The 16544-nt window shown below is 40.9% G+C and overlaps 1 protein-coding gene across 3 annotated transcripts in view; it reads right to left on the reverse strand.

Moving 5' to 3' along the window:
* The window catches only part of arhgap39 (Rho GTPase activating protein 39), a 608625-nt gene that overhangs the window by 136348 nt on the left and 455733 nt on the right, over positions 1–16544 (reverse strand). For all 3 annotated transcript variants that reach the window (XM_043690879.2, XM_087987640.1, XM_087987641.1), the window contains one exon: positions 5653–5726. In XM_043690879.2, the coding sequence (XP_043546814.1) occupies positions 5653–5726 (74 nt within the window). The remainder of the gene's footprint in view (positions 1–5652; positions 5727–16544) is intronic.

Below are 16544 nucleotides of genomic sequence, written 5' to 3' on the forward strand. Positions count from 1 at the left end.
GTAGACAATGCAAAGGCTATCGGCCCTGACAACATACTGGCAATAGTACTGAAGACTTGTGCTCCAGAACATGCCACTCCCCTAGCCAAGCTGTTCCATGTACAGTTACAACACTGGCATCGACTTGACAATGTAGATAATTGCCCAGGTATGTCCTGTGCAGAAAAATCAGGACAAATCCAACTCAGCCAATTACCGTCCCATCAGTTTACTCTCAATCATCAGTAAAGTGATGGAATGTTTCATCAACAGTGCTGTCAAGCAGCACTTGCTCAGCAATGACCTACTTAGTAATGCCTAATTTGGGTTCTGCCAGGACCACTCGGCTCCTGACCTCATTACAGCCTTGGTTTAAACATGGACAAAAGAGTTGAATTCCAGGGATGAGGTGAGAATGACAGCCCTTGACATCAAGGTAACATTCAACTGACTGTGACATCAAGAAGCCTTAGCAAAACTGGAATTAATGGGTATCGGGGCAAACTCTCTGGTGGTTAGGGTTATAGCCAGCACAAAGGAAGATGGTTGTGGTTATTGGAAGATCAGTTATCTTAGCTCCAGGACATCTCTGCAGGAGTTCCTCAGGTTAGTGTCCTAGGCCCAACCACCTTCAGCTGCTTCATCAATGACCATCCCTCCATCATAAGGTCAGAAATGGGGATATTTGCTGATGATTGCACAATATTCAGCACAATTTGCAATTCCTAAGATATTGAAGCAGTCCATGTTCAAATGCAATAAATCTGGACAATATCCAGGTTTGGGCTGACAAGTGGAAAGTAACATTCACGCCACACAAATACCAGGCAATGACCACCTCCAATAAAAGACAATCTAATTGTCATCTCCTGATATTCAATGCTGTTAACAGTACTGAATTCTCCACTATCAACATCCTTGTGGGTATCATTGACCAGAAATTCAACTGAATTCACCACATAAACACAGTGGCTAAGAAAGCAGGTCAAATGCTAGGAATACTGCGACTCCCCAGAGACTGTCCACCATTCACAAGGCACAAGTCAGGAGTGTGATGGAATAATCCCCACTTGCCTGGATGGGCGTAGCTCCAACAACACTGAAGAAGCTTGACTCAAAAGCAGCCCATTTGTTTGGCACCACATCCACAAGAATCCACTCCCTCCACTGTCAAAACTCAGTACACACTGATGCTAAGATCTACAAGATGCACTGCAGAAATTTACAAAAGATCCTTAGGTCGAACCTTTGAAACCCACAACCCTTTCAGTCTAGGAAATGGAATAAAGGGAGCAGATACATCGGAACACTACCAACTACAAGTTCCTCTCCAAGCCACTCATCATCCTAACTTGGAAATATATCGCAGTTCCATCTCTGTTGCTAGATCAAATTCCCTCCCTCAGGGCATTGTGGGTCAATCTACATCAAAGGCACTGCAGCAGTTCAAGAAGGAAGTTCCCCGGGCAACTGGGGACAGGCAATAAATGCTGGTCATCCAGGGATGCCCACGTCCCACAAGTGAATAAAAAAACCGTTTCAACTTGTTTGCACCTTCAGAGAATTACGCAAGTGAACCCTGAGGTCCCTCTGCTCCTGTACTCCTCTCAAAGTTATACCATTGAGCCTGTATTGTTCCTTTTACCAAAGTGCATTACCTCACATTTCTCTGCATTGAAAGTTCTCTGCTAGGTACCTGCCCATTTGGCTAACTTGTCAATGCCCCTGCGAAGTTGTTCAGTGTCATTGTCATGATTCACTATTCTCCTTCACTTAGTATCATCTGCAAGTTTAAAGATTTTGCCAAATTGTTTACTTAAATCAAGAAAATATTAAGGTCCGAACACCAATCCCAGGGGAACACACCTTCAACTCATCTCTAAACGGAGAATTGCCCCTCGGTTTCCTACCTTATAGGCAACTTCTAATCCATGCTGCCATAGAGTCATCAATTCCAAATATTTCTAATTTGCTAACCAAATGCTAGCACCTTATCAAATGCTTTCTGGAAGTCCAAACATACAGCATTCATAGGACTAGCCTCATACAGAGCCAGTTTCACCTCATCAAAGAACTCAGTCAAATCCAGCTGCTGAAGGTTTGCCTGTGTGAGCTCAGTGTTTTTCTGATTCCTTGATGCCATTTCAATCGGCCAATGTCTGAATATCAGGATAGCTCTTCTCACCTGTCCTTTTAGATGTTTGATAACGTGGAGATGCAAAGCATTTTCTTGATGTCTATGTGAAGTAATACTATCAAAGTCAGATTCTCTCGCCATTTCATTCACTTGCTAGTAAGCGCAAAACCAGTGTCACGTTTACCTGGATATCATCAGTGACTGCATAATGAAGGTAATCCACTGAAAGTGCTTTGTGACCTCCTAGTAATATGAAAGATAGTTAGATTTTTAAAAAATTTATTGTTTTAAAGTTCTTTAGAAAGCAAGCAGTTACTCTCATGTGATTTCTTTTTAATCTGTTCACTCTTAATTCTGGCTGAGACTGATTATGCAAAGTTGTGCCTAATTCAATTTCTATCTCTGCTTTGATAAGGCAATTACACACCAGAGATACAGAGCACACTCTCATGCTCAATAAAACATTTCTGTTGAAAGGGGCATTTGCTCTTCATTAAAGCAGACCTTAACAGACATAGATTAAAGGCAACTCCTGGGCTGTGAAGAAAAAGGTTTCCAATTATTTTCTCTTATTTGATGTGAGACAAATGAGCAGCCAAAAGGTGAAATGAATGGTGGCAGGATTAACATCTGCTGAAGGCGATGGTAACCTTACACTGATTTCAATTGTCAGCCAGAATCCTCTGGAGCTGCATGCTCACATTTGTTTGCAATTTGCAGTCAGTGCTTCTGTTTAAACAGTAAGAAAAATTCTTCCCTTAAATAAAATAAGTAGGAGCTGAGGTAGATAATACTGTGAACCACAATTGCCTGTCAGGTAGTTCAGTTCAAATGAATTATTTGTGCCAGCAAACATGCACCCTATGTGCACTGAAGTAGCAGTTCATAGAGTAAATGGCCTTGCTCCAATATCAAAGATCAACTAAGTCTGTTGCACCGCTCAATTAGTTCATGGCTTGTTTGAAGAAATAACCACATCTACCTGCTCTGGCTCCATATCCATTGCTGATCAAAAATATTCATAGGTTTTGGGAAATTTTTGATCAACTCCTAGTTGTTTGGGGAAGTGGAGGAGAGAGTTCTAGATTTCCATGTTGAGTTTTGTGAAGAATCACTTTTGGACATCACATCTAAGCATCACATCTAAGGCTTGTTAAAATGTTAAAATTAAGATCATATTAAAATAATATTAAGATTAAACCCCTTTCCTTTGGATTTCCCTAGCAGGGGACATAGATTATGATAGGATTTAATGATGTAGATATAGAGAAACTATCTTAACCACCTTAATTAATTTTTTCTCCACATACACTGTCATAATATACTTCCAGCATTTTCAGATTTCAAGCATCTGCTTCATTATGAGTTCCAAATAAGTAATCTGTTTAAATTCTATACTCAAGGGAATACAAACCAAGCACATATAACTTTGTCTATGTAGTACAACACAAAGCTGGTGGGAGGGTCAGCTGTGAGGAGGGTGTAGACTTGCTTCAAGGTGATTTGAAAACTTTGAGTGAATGGGCAAATTCATGGCAGATAAAGCATAATGTGGATAATTGTGACTTTATCAACTTGGGTAGCAAAAACATGAAGGCTGATTAATATACAAATGGCTATAAATTAAGAGTGGGAATGTGCAACAAGAACTCGGTGTCGTTATACAACAGTTCCTGAAGGTAAAACTAGGATCAGACAAGGTAGATGCAAACAGGGTGGTCCCAGGGGTCACAGTCTAAGGATACAAGGTAAACCCTTTAAGACTCAAATTAGGAGAAATTTCTTCACCCAGAGAGTGATGAACATGCAGAATTCGCTAGCATGGACAGCAGCTGAGGCCAAAACATTGCACAATTTCAAGGAGGAGTGAAATATAACATTTGGGGCTAAAGGAATCAAAGTATATGGAGGAAATGCAAGGACAGGCTTTTGAGTTGGATGATCATCTATGATCATAATAATTGGTGGAGCAGGCTTGAAGGGCTGAATGGCCTACTCCTGCTCTAATTTCCATGTTTCTAAACTGCCCTCATAATATTTTTACCTTTATAGCTCTGTTGGGCCCAGATCTGGACCTATTCTCACCAAGTGAGTTAAATCAAAATCAGGGCTAATGTGAACTAGACACTGCTAATAGAAGAAGTAGCCTGATCTGAGAAGTCAGCCAAATTATGGGGAAGTGATGGCCTAGTAATATTATTGCTGGACTGACAACCCAGAGACCCAGCTAATGTCTGATGACCCGGGTTTGAATCCCATCATAACAGATGGTGGCGTTTGAATTCAATAAAAAATATCTGGAATTAGGAGTCTAATGATGACCATGAATCCATTATTGCTTGTCAGTAAAACTCATCTGGTTCACTAATGTCCTTCAGGGAAGGAAACTGCCATCCTTACTCGATCTGGCCTACATGTGACTCCAGACCCACAGTAATGTGGTTGACTCTTAATCACCCTCTGGGCAATTAGGAATGGGGCAATAAATGCTGCCTGGTCAGTGATGCCCTCTTCCCATTAAAAAATAAAGAATTTATAGTGTTTAACTCTGTATATGTGTGGATGGTTGCGTTTGTGACAAATGCCACCCGAAATGGAGTCAATCATGTCAGCATATGTAACAGTTCCTCCCCTGGCTCAATGTTTGATCATTTTGAACACAACTCTGTTGGATCATGGCACCATATTTGTGTTGGGAAGATACAGTGTATGTGTGGAAAGGCCACTTCAGCAAGATCCTGCAAGGTGTCCAGTGCCCCTGGAATCCCATCAATGAGGTACTCATTCATGTCCAGAAAATATATGCAAGATGTTGTAATTCCAACATATTGGATCATGAAATTCTGGGTATTGTATTCATCACTGCCTTAACTAAGTCACTCTGCTGCAATTTCCAATTTCACCTATTGGTCAGAAGGTGGTTAGATGAGCCAAGTCACTTTCCCATCATTGTCGAGGCACTTTGTTGAGTGATATAAATGACCATGGTCTTCCAAACCTTTTCACAGGGCCTACATTAGCGTGGAAGGATCATTACAACACTGAAACAGTTGATTTTGGTGAATGTATCACAGTCACCATTCATAACTGCATCTCAGCAGTCATCAACCAGTGCCCTTGAGATACATCTTGTTGTGGTGTTAAATCAGTTCTCTTGGATTGTTAGGCTTAGTAATTCCTCCACAGCTAGACCCATTGAATTACTATCTCCTGCTATGGCAATCGAGCTTTCACACCTGGCTGGACTGAATCAGTGCGGCCTTTGACTTCAATCTCATCATTTTCTGACCTGGTTATCAATCCTAGCTCAACAGTCAATGAACCTCACCATTGCCAGTGTGCCACCCAAGCCCGCTCCTTTCGTTGCCCAACCCCACTCTCCTTCACAATGTTATTCTTCCTAAAGCATCAGTTGCTTTACTTTTTAAATTTTGAAACGAGGGAATGCTGGAAAAATGAACAAACATGGTGAACTACTCCTATTAGCACATCAGCATAATTTATATTAGGTAAAAAGAATGAAGCATCTTGATTACCTTCTTTGCTCCAGTCAGAGCCGATTTCTGTAGTTTACGGTAGCAGTACTTAGCATACGTGCTAATAGCAACACCTATCAAAGAGGAACAGAAAACCATTAGACATGGCAGAAACACCAAGTGTAACAGTGGGGAGCAAGGTGCATGCGAGCTCATGTATTTTTTTTTCCTTTCTCGAGAACATCATTGGTTTTCAGTGCAATTGTTCCACAATTTAGCATTAAAAAGAAATGCTCAATGTTGATCAAGACAAAAGGGTGTCACAATTCCTTTCATTGAGTAGGATATTAATTGACGGTCTGACCTTCTGTACCTTTGGTGAGGCATTATGTGCTCAAGTAGGGTAAAGTCTCTGTTGGCTGGCCTGAAAAATGGATCATCAGACACTAGGTGATACAGGCTGAAGAAAACCTTTAGATTAGATTACATACAGCATGGAAACAGACCCTTTTGCCCAACAAGTCCACACCGACCCTCTGAAGAGCAACCCACCCAGACCCATTCCCCTACATTTACCCCTTCACCTCACACTACAGGCAATTTAGTATGGCCAATTCACCTGACCTGCACATCTTTGGACTGTGGGAGGAAACCGGAACCCCGGAGGAAACCCACGCAGACACTGGGAGAATGTGCAAATGCCACACAGACAGTTGTCTGAGACGGGAATTGAACCCGGGTCTCTGGCGCTGTGAGGCAGCAGTGCCAACCACTGTGCCTCTGGATACTCTGTGTGAATCCTAACTCCCCGTGGCTATTGATCTAAGGAGAATTCTGATGGTTTGTGTCACGTTGGCCGATGAGAGGAACACTTTATGCATCTCCAATTCCAGAAAAATTGTTATCTGATGGACAACTGTCACCCCAATTCTTATCTGTCACTTTATCTTGATTGATACTACAATCTGTCTTCTTTAGACCTTCTGAGCTACACGTTTTTATTGCCCACACTTCCTCCTCTAAGGTGCTAACATGATTTTAGAATTATCTTCCCTGAGTTAAAAAGTTATGGTTCCTAGTCAAAACCATTAGAATTTGACCTATATAACCTAGTCTGATGCTTCAGTTTGGCAGAGATGAGTGCTGGATTATTGTATTTTGGGGAGCTGTTAAATTGGGCCTCGTACAGAAATTGAAGATCCCTAAGGTCTTATTTCAAGAATAGTAACAAATTTTCTCCCTCATGTCTAAGTCAACATTCCTTCCCCAAGCAAACACAAGAAAAAAACAGGTCATTTATATAATACTCAAGATATTAGTATTTGCAAATAAGTTACCATACTCATTTACAGAGCAGTGACATGTTACAAATTACTATTGTGGCTGTGAAGCAATTTGGGAATGTTCTGAGTAAATATTAGGGACTTTATTAATGCAATTTCTCTTGCCTCATTGTGCTGAAATAAAGATCGATGACACTATTTCCTCCAACTCCTGAAACCTTGTCAAATGTAAGCCATTGCTCCTTTCTCAACTTCCTACTTCTATTCATCATGACATGCCTAACTAACAAAGCATGCAGCGATCTGCTCAAAATCCTTAACAAATATTGCTCAAAGGGGCATGTCAGTTTCCCAGTGAGGCTCAATTTAGTGTGTTCTCTTGCTCCCTGTTGAGAAATCCCATGTCCTTCACTTGACCTTTCTTCACAATGATATAGACCAACAAGTCACTCCGTGATCTAGTACATTTTTCTCAGCCTACTCTGCTGCTACAGAACTGCACTGTCTTTCAACAAGGAATTTAAACAGATATCATTCAGTGCACTGGCGTAGCTGCACTCACAGCTCAAATAAAGGGCATGGCTCCTATAATGGCGTCACACAATTTATATTTGATTTATACTCTACAAAGATGCAAATTTGGGATCATCCCATGTCTCATTCAGACTTAATTAATGGCTCTACTTGAAGTCAGACGGGGATTTGTCTAATGTCCTATTGAGCAATCCTTTCTTAACTAACATGGTCATAAAGCAAATTAACTACTCAATCTATCACTGATACAGTGGTCATTCTGTGCAACCAGCCTTAATTTCTCTAAGCAATAAGTGACTAATGCAAATTTTACTTTTTGTCTAATTTTATAGAAGAAAATTGCATTTGGATAATTTTTAAAATTCTTTAATGGGATGTCGATGTTGCTGGCAAGACCAACATTTGTTGCCCATCCCAAATTTCCCTTCAATTGACTGGCCACTTCAGAGGGTAGTTAAGAATCACTTTGCTTTGGATCTGAAGGTACACGTAAAGCAGACCAGGTAACGAGATTAGATTTCCAGTTAGCCAAATGGGTTTTTATGTTAATCAATGATAGCGTTCAATTTCAGATTGTATTGTTGAATATATCAGCTGCCAAGGTGGGATTTGAACCCCTGTCCCAGAGCATGGCCTGGTCTGGATTATTAGTTCAGTTAAATTGCCGCTACATTATCTTGCTCCTGCCCCAGACAACGTTGTGATATATTAACATGACAATATCTCACAACACTTTTAATTGTTCCAGAGGAACTCAGGGCTGCTTTCTCATTAGCAAGAGATGAATTTTGGTATCTGAGGATCAGTTGGCTGGATGCCTGTTTTGTGACGCTGTGTGAATCCAACAGTGTTAGCTCAGTTCGCACACCAGCTGAGGTTACCATCTAGGTCCCATCTCTTAACCCTCCCCTCACCTGAAGTACAATGACCCTTGGGTTAAACTCATCACCATATCTCTTTAATAAGAGAGCAGTCCTATGGTCCCCTGGGACTACGGGTGACTTTACTGTTTTCTTTATTGTTGCAGTGGTAGAACTATGACATTCTGTACTTCATTATATCTTTGCATGACATAGAATTTTACAGCACAAAAATAGGCCATTTATGATCCCACTCTTCATGCAATGCTATCAGCATAACCATACTTGTAAAAACACAGAAACATTTGTATTATAGAAGGCAGCTTAATACAAATCAATCAAAATTTGATTGATTTTGTCAGTGTTGGCAGAAGACAGTATTTCAGTCTAAACCAATTTTCCAGCACAGAAAGTACATATCTAAGTGATTTTTTAAAAACGCTGCGAGGTTTTCTGCCCCTACCACCTATTGAGGCAATGAGTTCAAGACCCCAACTACACTCTGGAATGGAAACATTTCTCAACTTCCCTCCAATCAATGCACCAATGGCTTTAAATCTATGGTCTTCATGTTACTGACCTCTCTGCAAATGAATTAAGTCCTTCTTATCCACTCTGTCTAGGCTGCTCATAACTTTATACATTTCAATTAAAACTACCCTCTGCCTCTTCTTTCTCAGAGAGAACAACACCAGCCTCTCTTTCCTCCTAGCTAAAATGTCTCATTTCCAGCAGCAGCCTTATAAATTCCTTCTGTACCTGCTCGAGTGTGATTATGGCTTCCCTTTAATGCAGTGACCAGAATTGTATGCAATGCTCAAGCTGCTCTAACTAGTGATTAATGCCCAGGTGCTTACATCTGTGCTAAAAAAAAGTGTGCTTTTTTGATCACCATATCTGAATGTCCTGCTACATTCAGAAATCTGTCAGCATATACTCCAAATTCCCTTTGATTCTCTACATTTCTCAAGAATCTGGTTATTTATTAAATATTCCCTTCCCTTGTCTGTCCTCCCCAAATGACATTCTCTGCACTAATTTCATTTACTGCATGCTAGCTATCTCACCAGCCCATTGACATCCTCCTTTATGTCACAGTGCTCTTCCTTGCTGTGAATTTTATCCCATTGTGATATCATCTTCAAAATTCTTAACTCAGTCCCTTACAGTTAAGTCTAAATCATGGACACACATCATGAACAACAAGTGACCCTGACTGAGCCCTGTGGAACTCAGTCACAAAAATGCTGTCAATCAGAACACTTTGCTTTCTGCCACTCGGCCAATTTTGAATCTAATTTGCTAATTTTCCCTGGATCACATAAGCTTTTAACTTCTGACCAATCTACCATATGGGACCCCTGTCACAAACCTCGCTAAAATCATTTGGATTACATCAAAGACCTCACCTCTATCAACCCTAATTTCAATTCCCTCCAAATATTCAAACACTTTAGGCAAACATTAACAAATCCATGCTGACTGTTTGTGATTAATTTATACTACTTTAAATAACAAATAAGTTTCAGAATTTTTTCCAATTAGTTGCTGAGGTTAGTTTGACTGGGCTGTAATTACTTGTGCTATTTCTTCCCCCTTTTGTCAACAATAATGAACAATGCTGATGCTTCAGCACCACAGAGGATTAGAAAACAATGGTCAGAATTTCTACCAATTCTTTCATTGATTCCCTTAGCATCCTGAAATACCTATTAGCCGAAACTCATGATTTATTCACATTCAAGGATGTTAATTAAACACTTAATATTTCCTCCCTTGCTACATCCAACATATTGCACACAATTTCTCTACAAAAGCAGGTCAGTGAAAAACACACCACGTGATTCCACATAGCCCTTCCACCATCGAAAAGGCACAAGGCAGGAGTGCTCCAACAATACTCAAGAAAATTGATATCATCCAGGCCAAAGCAATCCACTGGATTGGCTCCACATACATCATGTTAAGCATCCACCACCAACACAATGTGGCTGCAATATGTATTCCTTCACACAAACCACGACAGAAACTTGTCAAGGTTTCTTTAATCGAAGTCTTCAAAGATCTGGGTATTAAATTTATACTGGCATTCCTGTGTAGCATTGAGGGACTGTTGTGCTCTTGGATATGTACATTCAATAAGATCACGGTTAATAATGATTACTCAACTTTCTCACTTACCCTGGAAAATCTTTCACCCTTGAACTTACCAATAATTTATCCACCTCTAACTCTTCCACCTTTTAAGCAAGAGATTTCCAAAGACTGATGATTTTCTGTGAGGTAAAAAGAACCCCTCATCTCTATCATCAATAGAATGGCAGGGTGGCACAGTGGTTAGCACTGCTGCCTCACGGCCAGGACCCGGGTTTGATTCCAGCCTCGGGTAACTGTCTGTGTGGAGTTTGCACATTCTCCCCATGTCAGCGTGTGTTTCCTCCGGGTGCTCCAGTTTCCTTCCACAATCTAAAGATGTGCAGGTCAGGTGGATTGGCCGTGCTAAATTGCCCACAGTGTTCGGTGCATTAGTCAGAGGGAATGGATCCAGGTGGATTACTCCTCGGAGGGTCAGTGTGGACTGATTGGGGCCGAAGGGCCTGTTTCCACACTGTAGGGAATTTAATCAATGATTGACAAGCCTAGCCTATCCAACCTTTCCTCCTAAGGCACTCCAGCCATTAGTCCTTCACTGAAATGCTTCCAATGTATTTACACCCTTCCTTTAAACAGAAGACCAATACTATACATAGCATTCCAGGTGTGGTATCTCTGTGTAAATGAAGCATAACTTCCCTACTTTTATATTCAATTCTACTCGCAAGAAAGGATAACATTCTACTTGCTTCCGTAATTACTTGTGGCATCTCCACCCCTAATATTGTGATTAATGCATCAAGAGACCAAGGCGACTTTGCAATCTCTCAGTGTTAAGACAATATGCTTTTAAAAAACACTCTTCCTGCCAAAATTGACAATTTCGCATTTTCCCACGTTAAATTCCATTTGCCAGATCATAGCCCGCTCACTAAAATGAATTATATCCCTTTAAAGCTCTTGTGACCACTTCACAACTTACTTTACAAATGTCCCTTTGTGTCATCAGGCAAAATAGCAACCATACTTTCGGACCTTTTACTCAAGTTATTTTTAGAAATTGTAACAAGTTGAGGCCAGCACTGATCCCTATGATAATCCAGTCATTATACATTAGCAACCAGCTGATGATGCCTGCACTCTGGTTTTCCCATTAGCTGACCAATCTACTATCCATAGGCGGAAGTGGGTATGCCAGAGGACACAGTCAAGAATAGCGTGGTGCTGGAAAAGCACAGCAGTCAGGCAGCATCCGAGAAGGAAAATCGACATTTCAGGCAAAAGCCTTTCATCAAGGGCCTCATTCCTGATGAAGGGCTTTTCCCCAAAACATCGATTTTCCTGCTCCTCGGATGCTGCCTGATCTGCTGTGCTTTTCCAGCACCACTTTAATCTAGATTCTCAATCTACTATCCACGTCAATATGTTACTCCTTACACCATGAACTTTTATATTCTTTGATATGGCACTTTTTTTTCTTTATTCATTCATAGGATGTGAGTGTGACTGGCTATTGCCCATTCCTAATTGCCCAGAGTCAACCATATTGCTGAAGGTCTAGAATCATGTGTCAGCCAGAGCAGATAAGGATGGCAGTTTCCCTCCCTAAAGGATATTCATGGGGAGTTTTCCAATAATTGACAATGGATTCATGGTCATTAGACACTTAATTCCAGATTTCTTTTTTAAATGAATTCAAATTCCACCATCTGCCATTCTGGGACTCGAACCTTCGGTCTCCAGAACACTACCTGGTCTCTGGATTAGCAGTCCAGCGATATTACCATCACACCATCGCCTTTATCTTATCAAATATTATCTGACAATCCAACAACAGTACACTTACAGATTCCCCTTTGCTCACAACAGTCTTACTTTCTCAAGAACTCCAACAGGTTGGTCAAACACAATTTCCCTTTCACAAAACCAGATTAATTCTCTCTGATTACCCTTCACATCTCTGAATGCCTTGCTGTAATTCATAAAATGTAAAAGATCCCATACCAATATTATGAAGAGATGCAGTAGCCCACCCCTTGTCTTGGCCCAAAGTTACCCCTCACACAATATCAATTAAAATAGGCTCTGAACGTGGGACCTTGCTGTGTGCAAACTGGCTACCATGTTCCCTACTTTCCATGAATTAGGCTGGTTCAAAAAGTACTTAATTGACTATAGAACACATTAGAATGCTGTAAGGTCATGAAAGTATTGTAAAAGGAAAGAACTTTCCACTTCCACTGCTTGCCTGGTGTGAGGTTGGGTCTCTTTAAACTAAAGGGAGAACAACATCATCTGAAGAATCTGTAATGTCAGTATCAAGTTTGACAGGGAGACTTACTTTTACAAGGAGAAAGTGAGAACTGCAGTAGCTGGAGATCAGAGTTGACAGTGTGGTGCTGGAAAAGCCCAGCAGGTCAGGCAGCATACGAGGTGCAGGAGAATTGACGTTTCCGTCATAAGCCCTTCATCACGAACCCCTCACTCCTGATGAAGGGCTTATGCCTGAAATGCTGATTCTCCTGTTCCTCGGATGCTGCCTGACCTGCTGTGCTTTTCCAGCACCACACTCTCGACGTACTTTTCCAGCATTGCTCCATGGATGTTGATTCCTTCAAACTCCTCCTTTGTAGCTATTGTTTACCTCTGCAATTTATGGTGAATGTCAGAAAATTTATATCTGTGGTGTCGGAATCACAAATCCTGCCTGGTGGACTTACCTAGAGTCCTCAGACAGCATCTTCCAATTCCACAACCTCTACCCTATTTAGAAGGACAAGGGCAACAAATACTTGAAAGCACAACCACATGCAAGTTAAATCATTCCTTCACTGCTGTTGGGTCAAAATCTTTGCAATTGGCACTATGGGTATTCTCACATCACATATGATTCAACAAGGTAGCTCACCAACATCTTCTCAAGGGAAATTAGGGAATGGCAGATCAATTACACCCCCATCATGTGAATGAATAATAAAAAAAAGTGTTGCATTGTTATTTCGAGCAGGAATCATGTGAGTTTCATCTGCCCTTTAAATTTGGGAACCAGAGAAATGAGCAAGTTGTGAAGATCTAGAATGCATTGTCTGAAAAGGCCATGGAAGCAGATTAGTACAATATTCAAAAGGAAATGGGAAAAACGCTCAAAAAGGAATTAAGTTGAAGGTGTTGTGGTGCAAGTGCAAAGTCATGGGGTCAAGCGGATAGCTTTATCAAAGGGCAAGGACAGGCACAGTGGGCCAAACAATCTTCTTCTGTGGAATGTGATTTCAAACAGAGTATATTCAGCACTGCACTCACTGAAATCAGTTAACTCAGTGAAGATAGGTCAGGATCTTCTCAACTCTATGGCTGCCTTTGACATCCCAGCTATGCAGTAGGTACACTAAGGGCACAACAATTAGCTTCAATGTTCCTGCTTAAAAAGTGATATTTAGAGATCTCTTTTGGAATGTACAGGTAACATTTGGACCAAGTTTATGTGATCCCCCCTTACCTGCCAAACCGTTGTTCAGAATTCACAAGGATGTTGACTTGGCGAGGTCAGGGAAATTCTACTGCCTTCAGAAGGTCACTGCAGCCTGAATTAGTAGCTTCAGAAGAGAAAGCTGCTGATGGGAGGCACGAGGAAACCTGTCTCTCTCACCTTCATCTTGCTCTCTGCCATGTCCTTCACCAAGTTGCTTAATTCCAGTGCCAGTGAAGAAATTATTTTTATTTAAAATGAGACTGAGTATTTGTGAATGTGTATATGCGCAAGGTGCACAGACAGAGGTTTGTCCTTAGGGAGGCTTGTGCAGAGTCTTTGGTCCAGTATTCTAGCAGCCCAGCGTGGACAGCCTGCTCCAGCAGAGTCTTCCAGCCTGGTGTGGTGATCTTGCAGTGGTACTGTCTTTTCCCATTTGTTGAACAAAGATGGAATTTGTCTTAATGTCTTACTTTTTCTTATCTATGTCTTCTGGTATTAATACACATTCCACGATATGGCAACTTAAACAGTTTTTACTGTACTTTTTTTGTAAAAAAATACAAATGACTATTCAATATGATTCTGTATAACATTAAACACATTCTGTTGTACTGTTACATTGTCACAAACAATAGTTTTGTCATGTGCTGAACAGATGGTGCAATTCTGATTGAAGATTATGAATACAATCTGCAGAAATCACTTGTCAGAACTGACCTTCAATATACTACTGCAGTGATATAAACCACTAGGTGGCCCAATCACTGCTATCTTTCTTCATCAAACTGGTATTAGCATGACAAGATCCCATTAGTATCCCAGGGATAAATGATCTCCAGCTTTTAGATACTCGGTTTAAATTCTGACACACACAGTGATGCTATGAATAAATCTCAATAATTTACTCAGTATTAATGGTTGAAGGTTCAGACTTCAATTCTCAATTATCTAAAACACAGTGTTCCACAATAACAGGTCAATGAGTGTTGCCATCTAAAGCACTGAAAGTAGCAGTAGGCTGGTGCTTGATTGCAATAACTGCTACTTGTATGTTTCTCAAGATCCACAGCAATGTGTTTGATTCTGAATTGCCTTCTTAAGAAGTCTAGCAATCCACTCAAGTGAAGAAAACTAGGGCTGAGTGGCACTGCCAGCAACACCCACATCCTGTGACAGTATTTTCCCAAAATTTGTGCAATCACAGAAAGAAACTTACTTTGGACAATCTTTTAAAATGTACAATTCCAACTCTGCTCCACTACTTTACTCCCTACTGAATGCACCTTTCATTTACTCCTGTCTCCTGGCTCCAGGATATGAAGTAAAGTTTTCCAAAGCATTCCAAAGGAGGGTAATTAGCTGACCAAGCCAAAGGTAGAGATATTAAGACAGTTATCAACACAAGAAGCTGAATGAAAGGTCTCCCATAGCAGCCTCTCAGCATGGCATGGCAAGCTCATGGTCTGGCTCAGCAGCCTCCTGGTATGGCGTACTCTTGGTCTGGCATGGTGGCCTGAAGAGATCTCCCAGCCTCATGATCCCCAAGGTGAAGCCTGGTATGGCCTGGAGCCAGGCCCTAGAGTGGACTGGAAGCCAATTCCCAGGGTCTGTTATTCTGAACTTTTACCTTTGCAATGCTGGACACTTTATTTTTCTACTGTCTAAAATCCTGTAACTAAAGAAACTGTACCTGAGTACCTTGTAAGTGGCGTCGTATAAACGTTTCACTATACTCATTGAGTGCATGTGACAATAAAGGCTAATTCTAATTCTAAGAGGTGGGAAATGTTTCCTTGTTTTTCATGTTATCTACCAGTAAATAACACAGATTGAGTGACTTGGATTCAGTTTACTTGAAAAGCTCTAACAGATTTATAAACAGCTCAGACTACTACAGGCAGTTACCAATAACTCTCTGTGCATCTTCATGCAAATTTTCTGGTGCTGAACTGCACATGGCAGTTGGTCATGTGGTTTACATCCTGGTTTGAATAAAAGAGCAGGGATATTTTACTGCAATTGTAATAGCCTTGGTGAGTCTTCACCTGGAGGTAGCGAGTTCTGAGAAGGCTTGAAGCTCAGGTTGAGATTGTGTAAGTAAGTTTGCTCGCTGAGCTGGAAAGTTTATTTTCAGACGTTTCATCATCATACTAGGTAACATCATCAGTGAGCCACCAATGAAGCACTGGTGTTAGTGACCCGCGTCACTATATCTTAGAAACCTATAAAATTCTAACAAGATTGGACAGGAAGGATGGTCCCAATGACAGAGGAGTCCACAACCATGATCACAGTCTAAGGATATGTGATAAACTATTGAGGACTGATAGGAGGCAACATTTCTCCACCAACAGAGTGGTGAAACTGTGGAATTCGCTACCACAAAAAGTAGTCAACACCAAAATACTGTTTGAGTTGAAGGAGATGTATGTAGCTCTAAAGGCATCAAAGGATCTGAGGAATAAGCAGGAACATGCTATTGAGTTGAATGATCAGCCATGATCAGACTGAATGATGGAGCTGGGTCGAAGGGTCGAAGGGCCAAATGGCCTACGTCTGCTCCTATTTTCTATGTTTCTGTGGTCCTTGGCTCATTAATAACCAAGCATGTTCAAGACAAGCTTGATAGAATAATTTATTTTTTGAGGCTTCAGGTTAAAGGATTGCTTGAACCAGTTTTTTAAAACTGGATCACTGAAAGGGCATTGGGAC

The sequence above is a fragment of the Chiloscyllium plagiosum genome, unplaced genomic scaffold (assembly GCF_037043375.1).
Source record: "Chiloscyllium plagiosum isolate Xiang-an unplaced genomic scaffold, Cpla_swu_hap1 HiC_scaffold_5, whole genome shotgun sequence".
Taxonomy (NCBI): Eukaryota; Metazoa; Chordata; class Chondrichthyes; order Orectolobiformes; family Hemiscylliidae; genus Chiloscyllium; species Chiloscyllium plagiosum.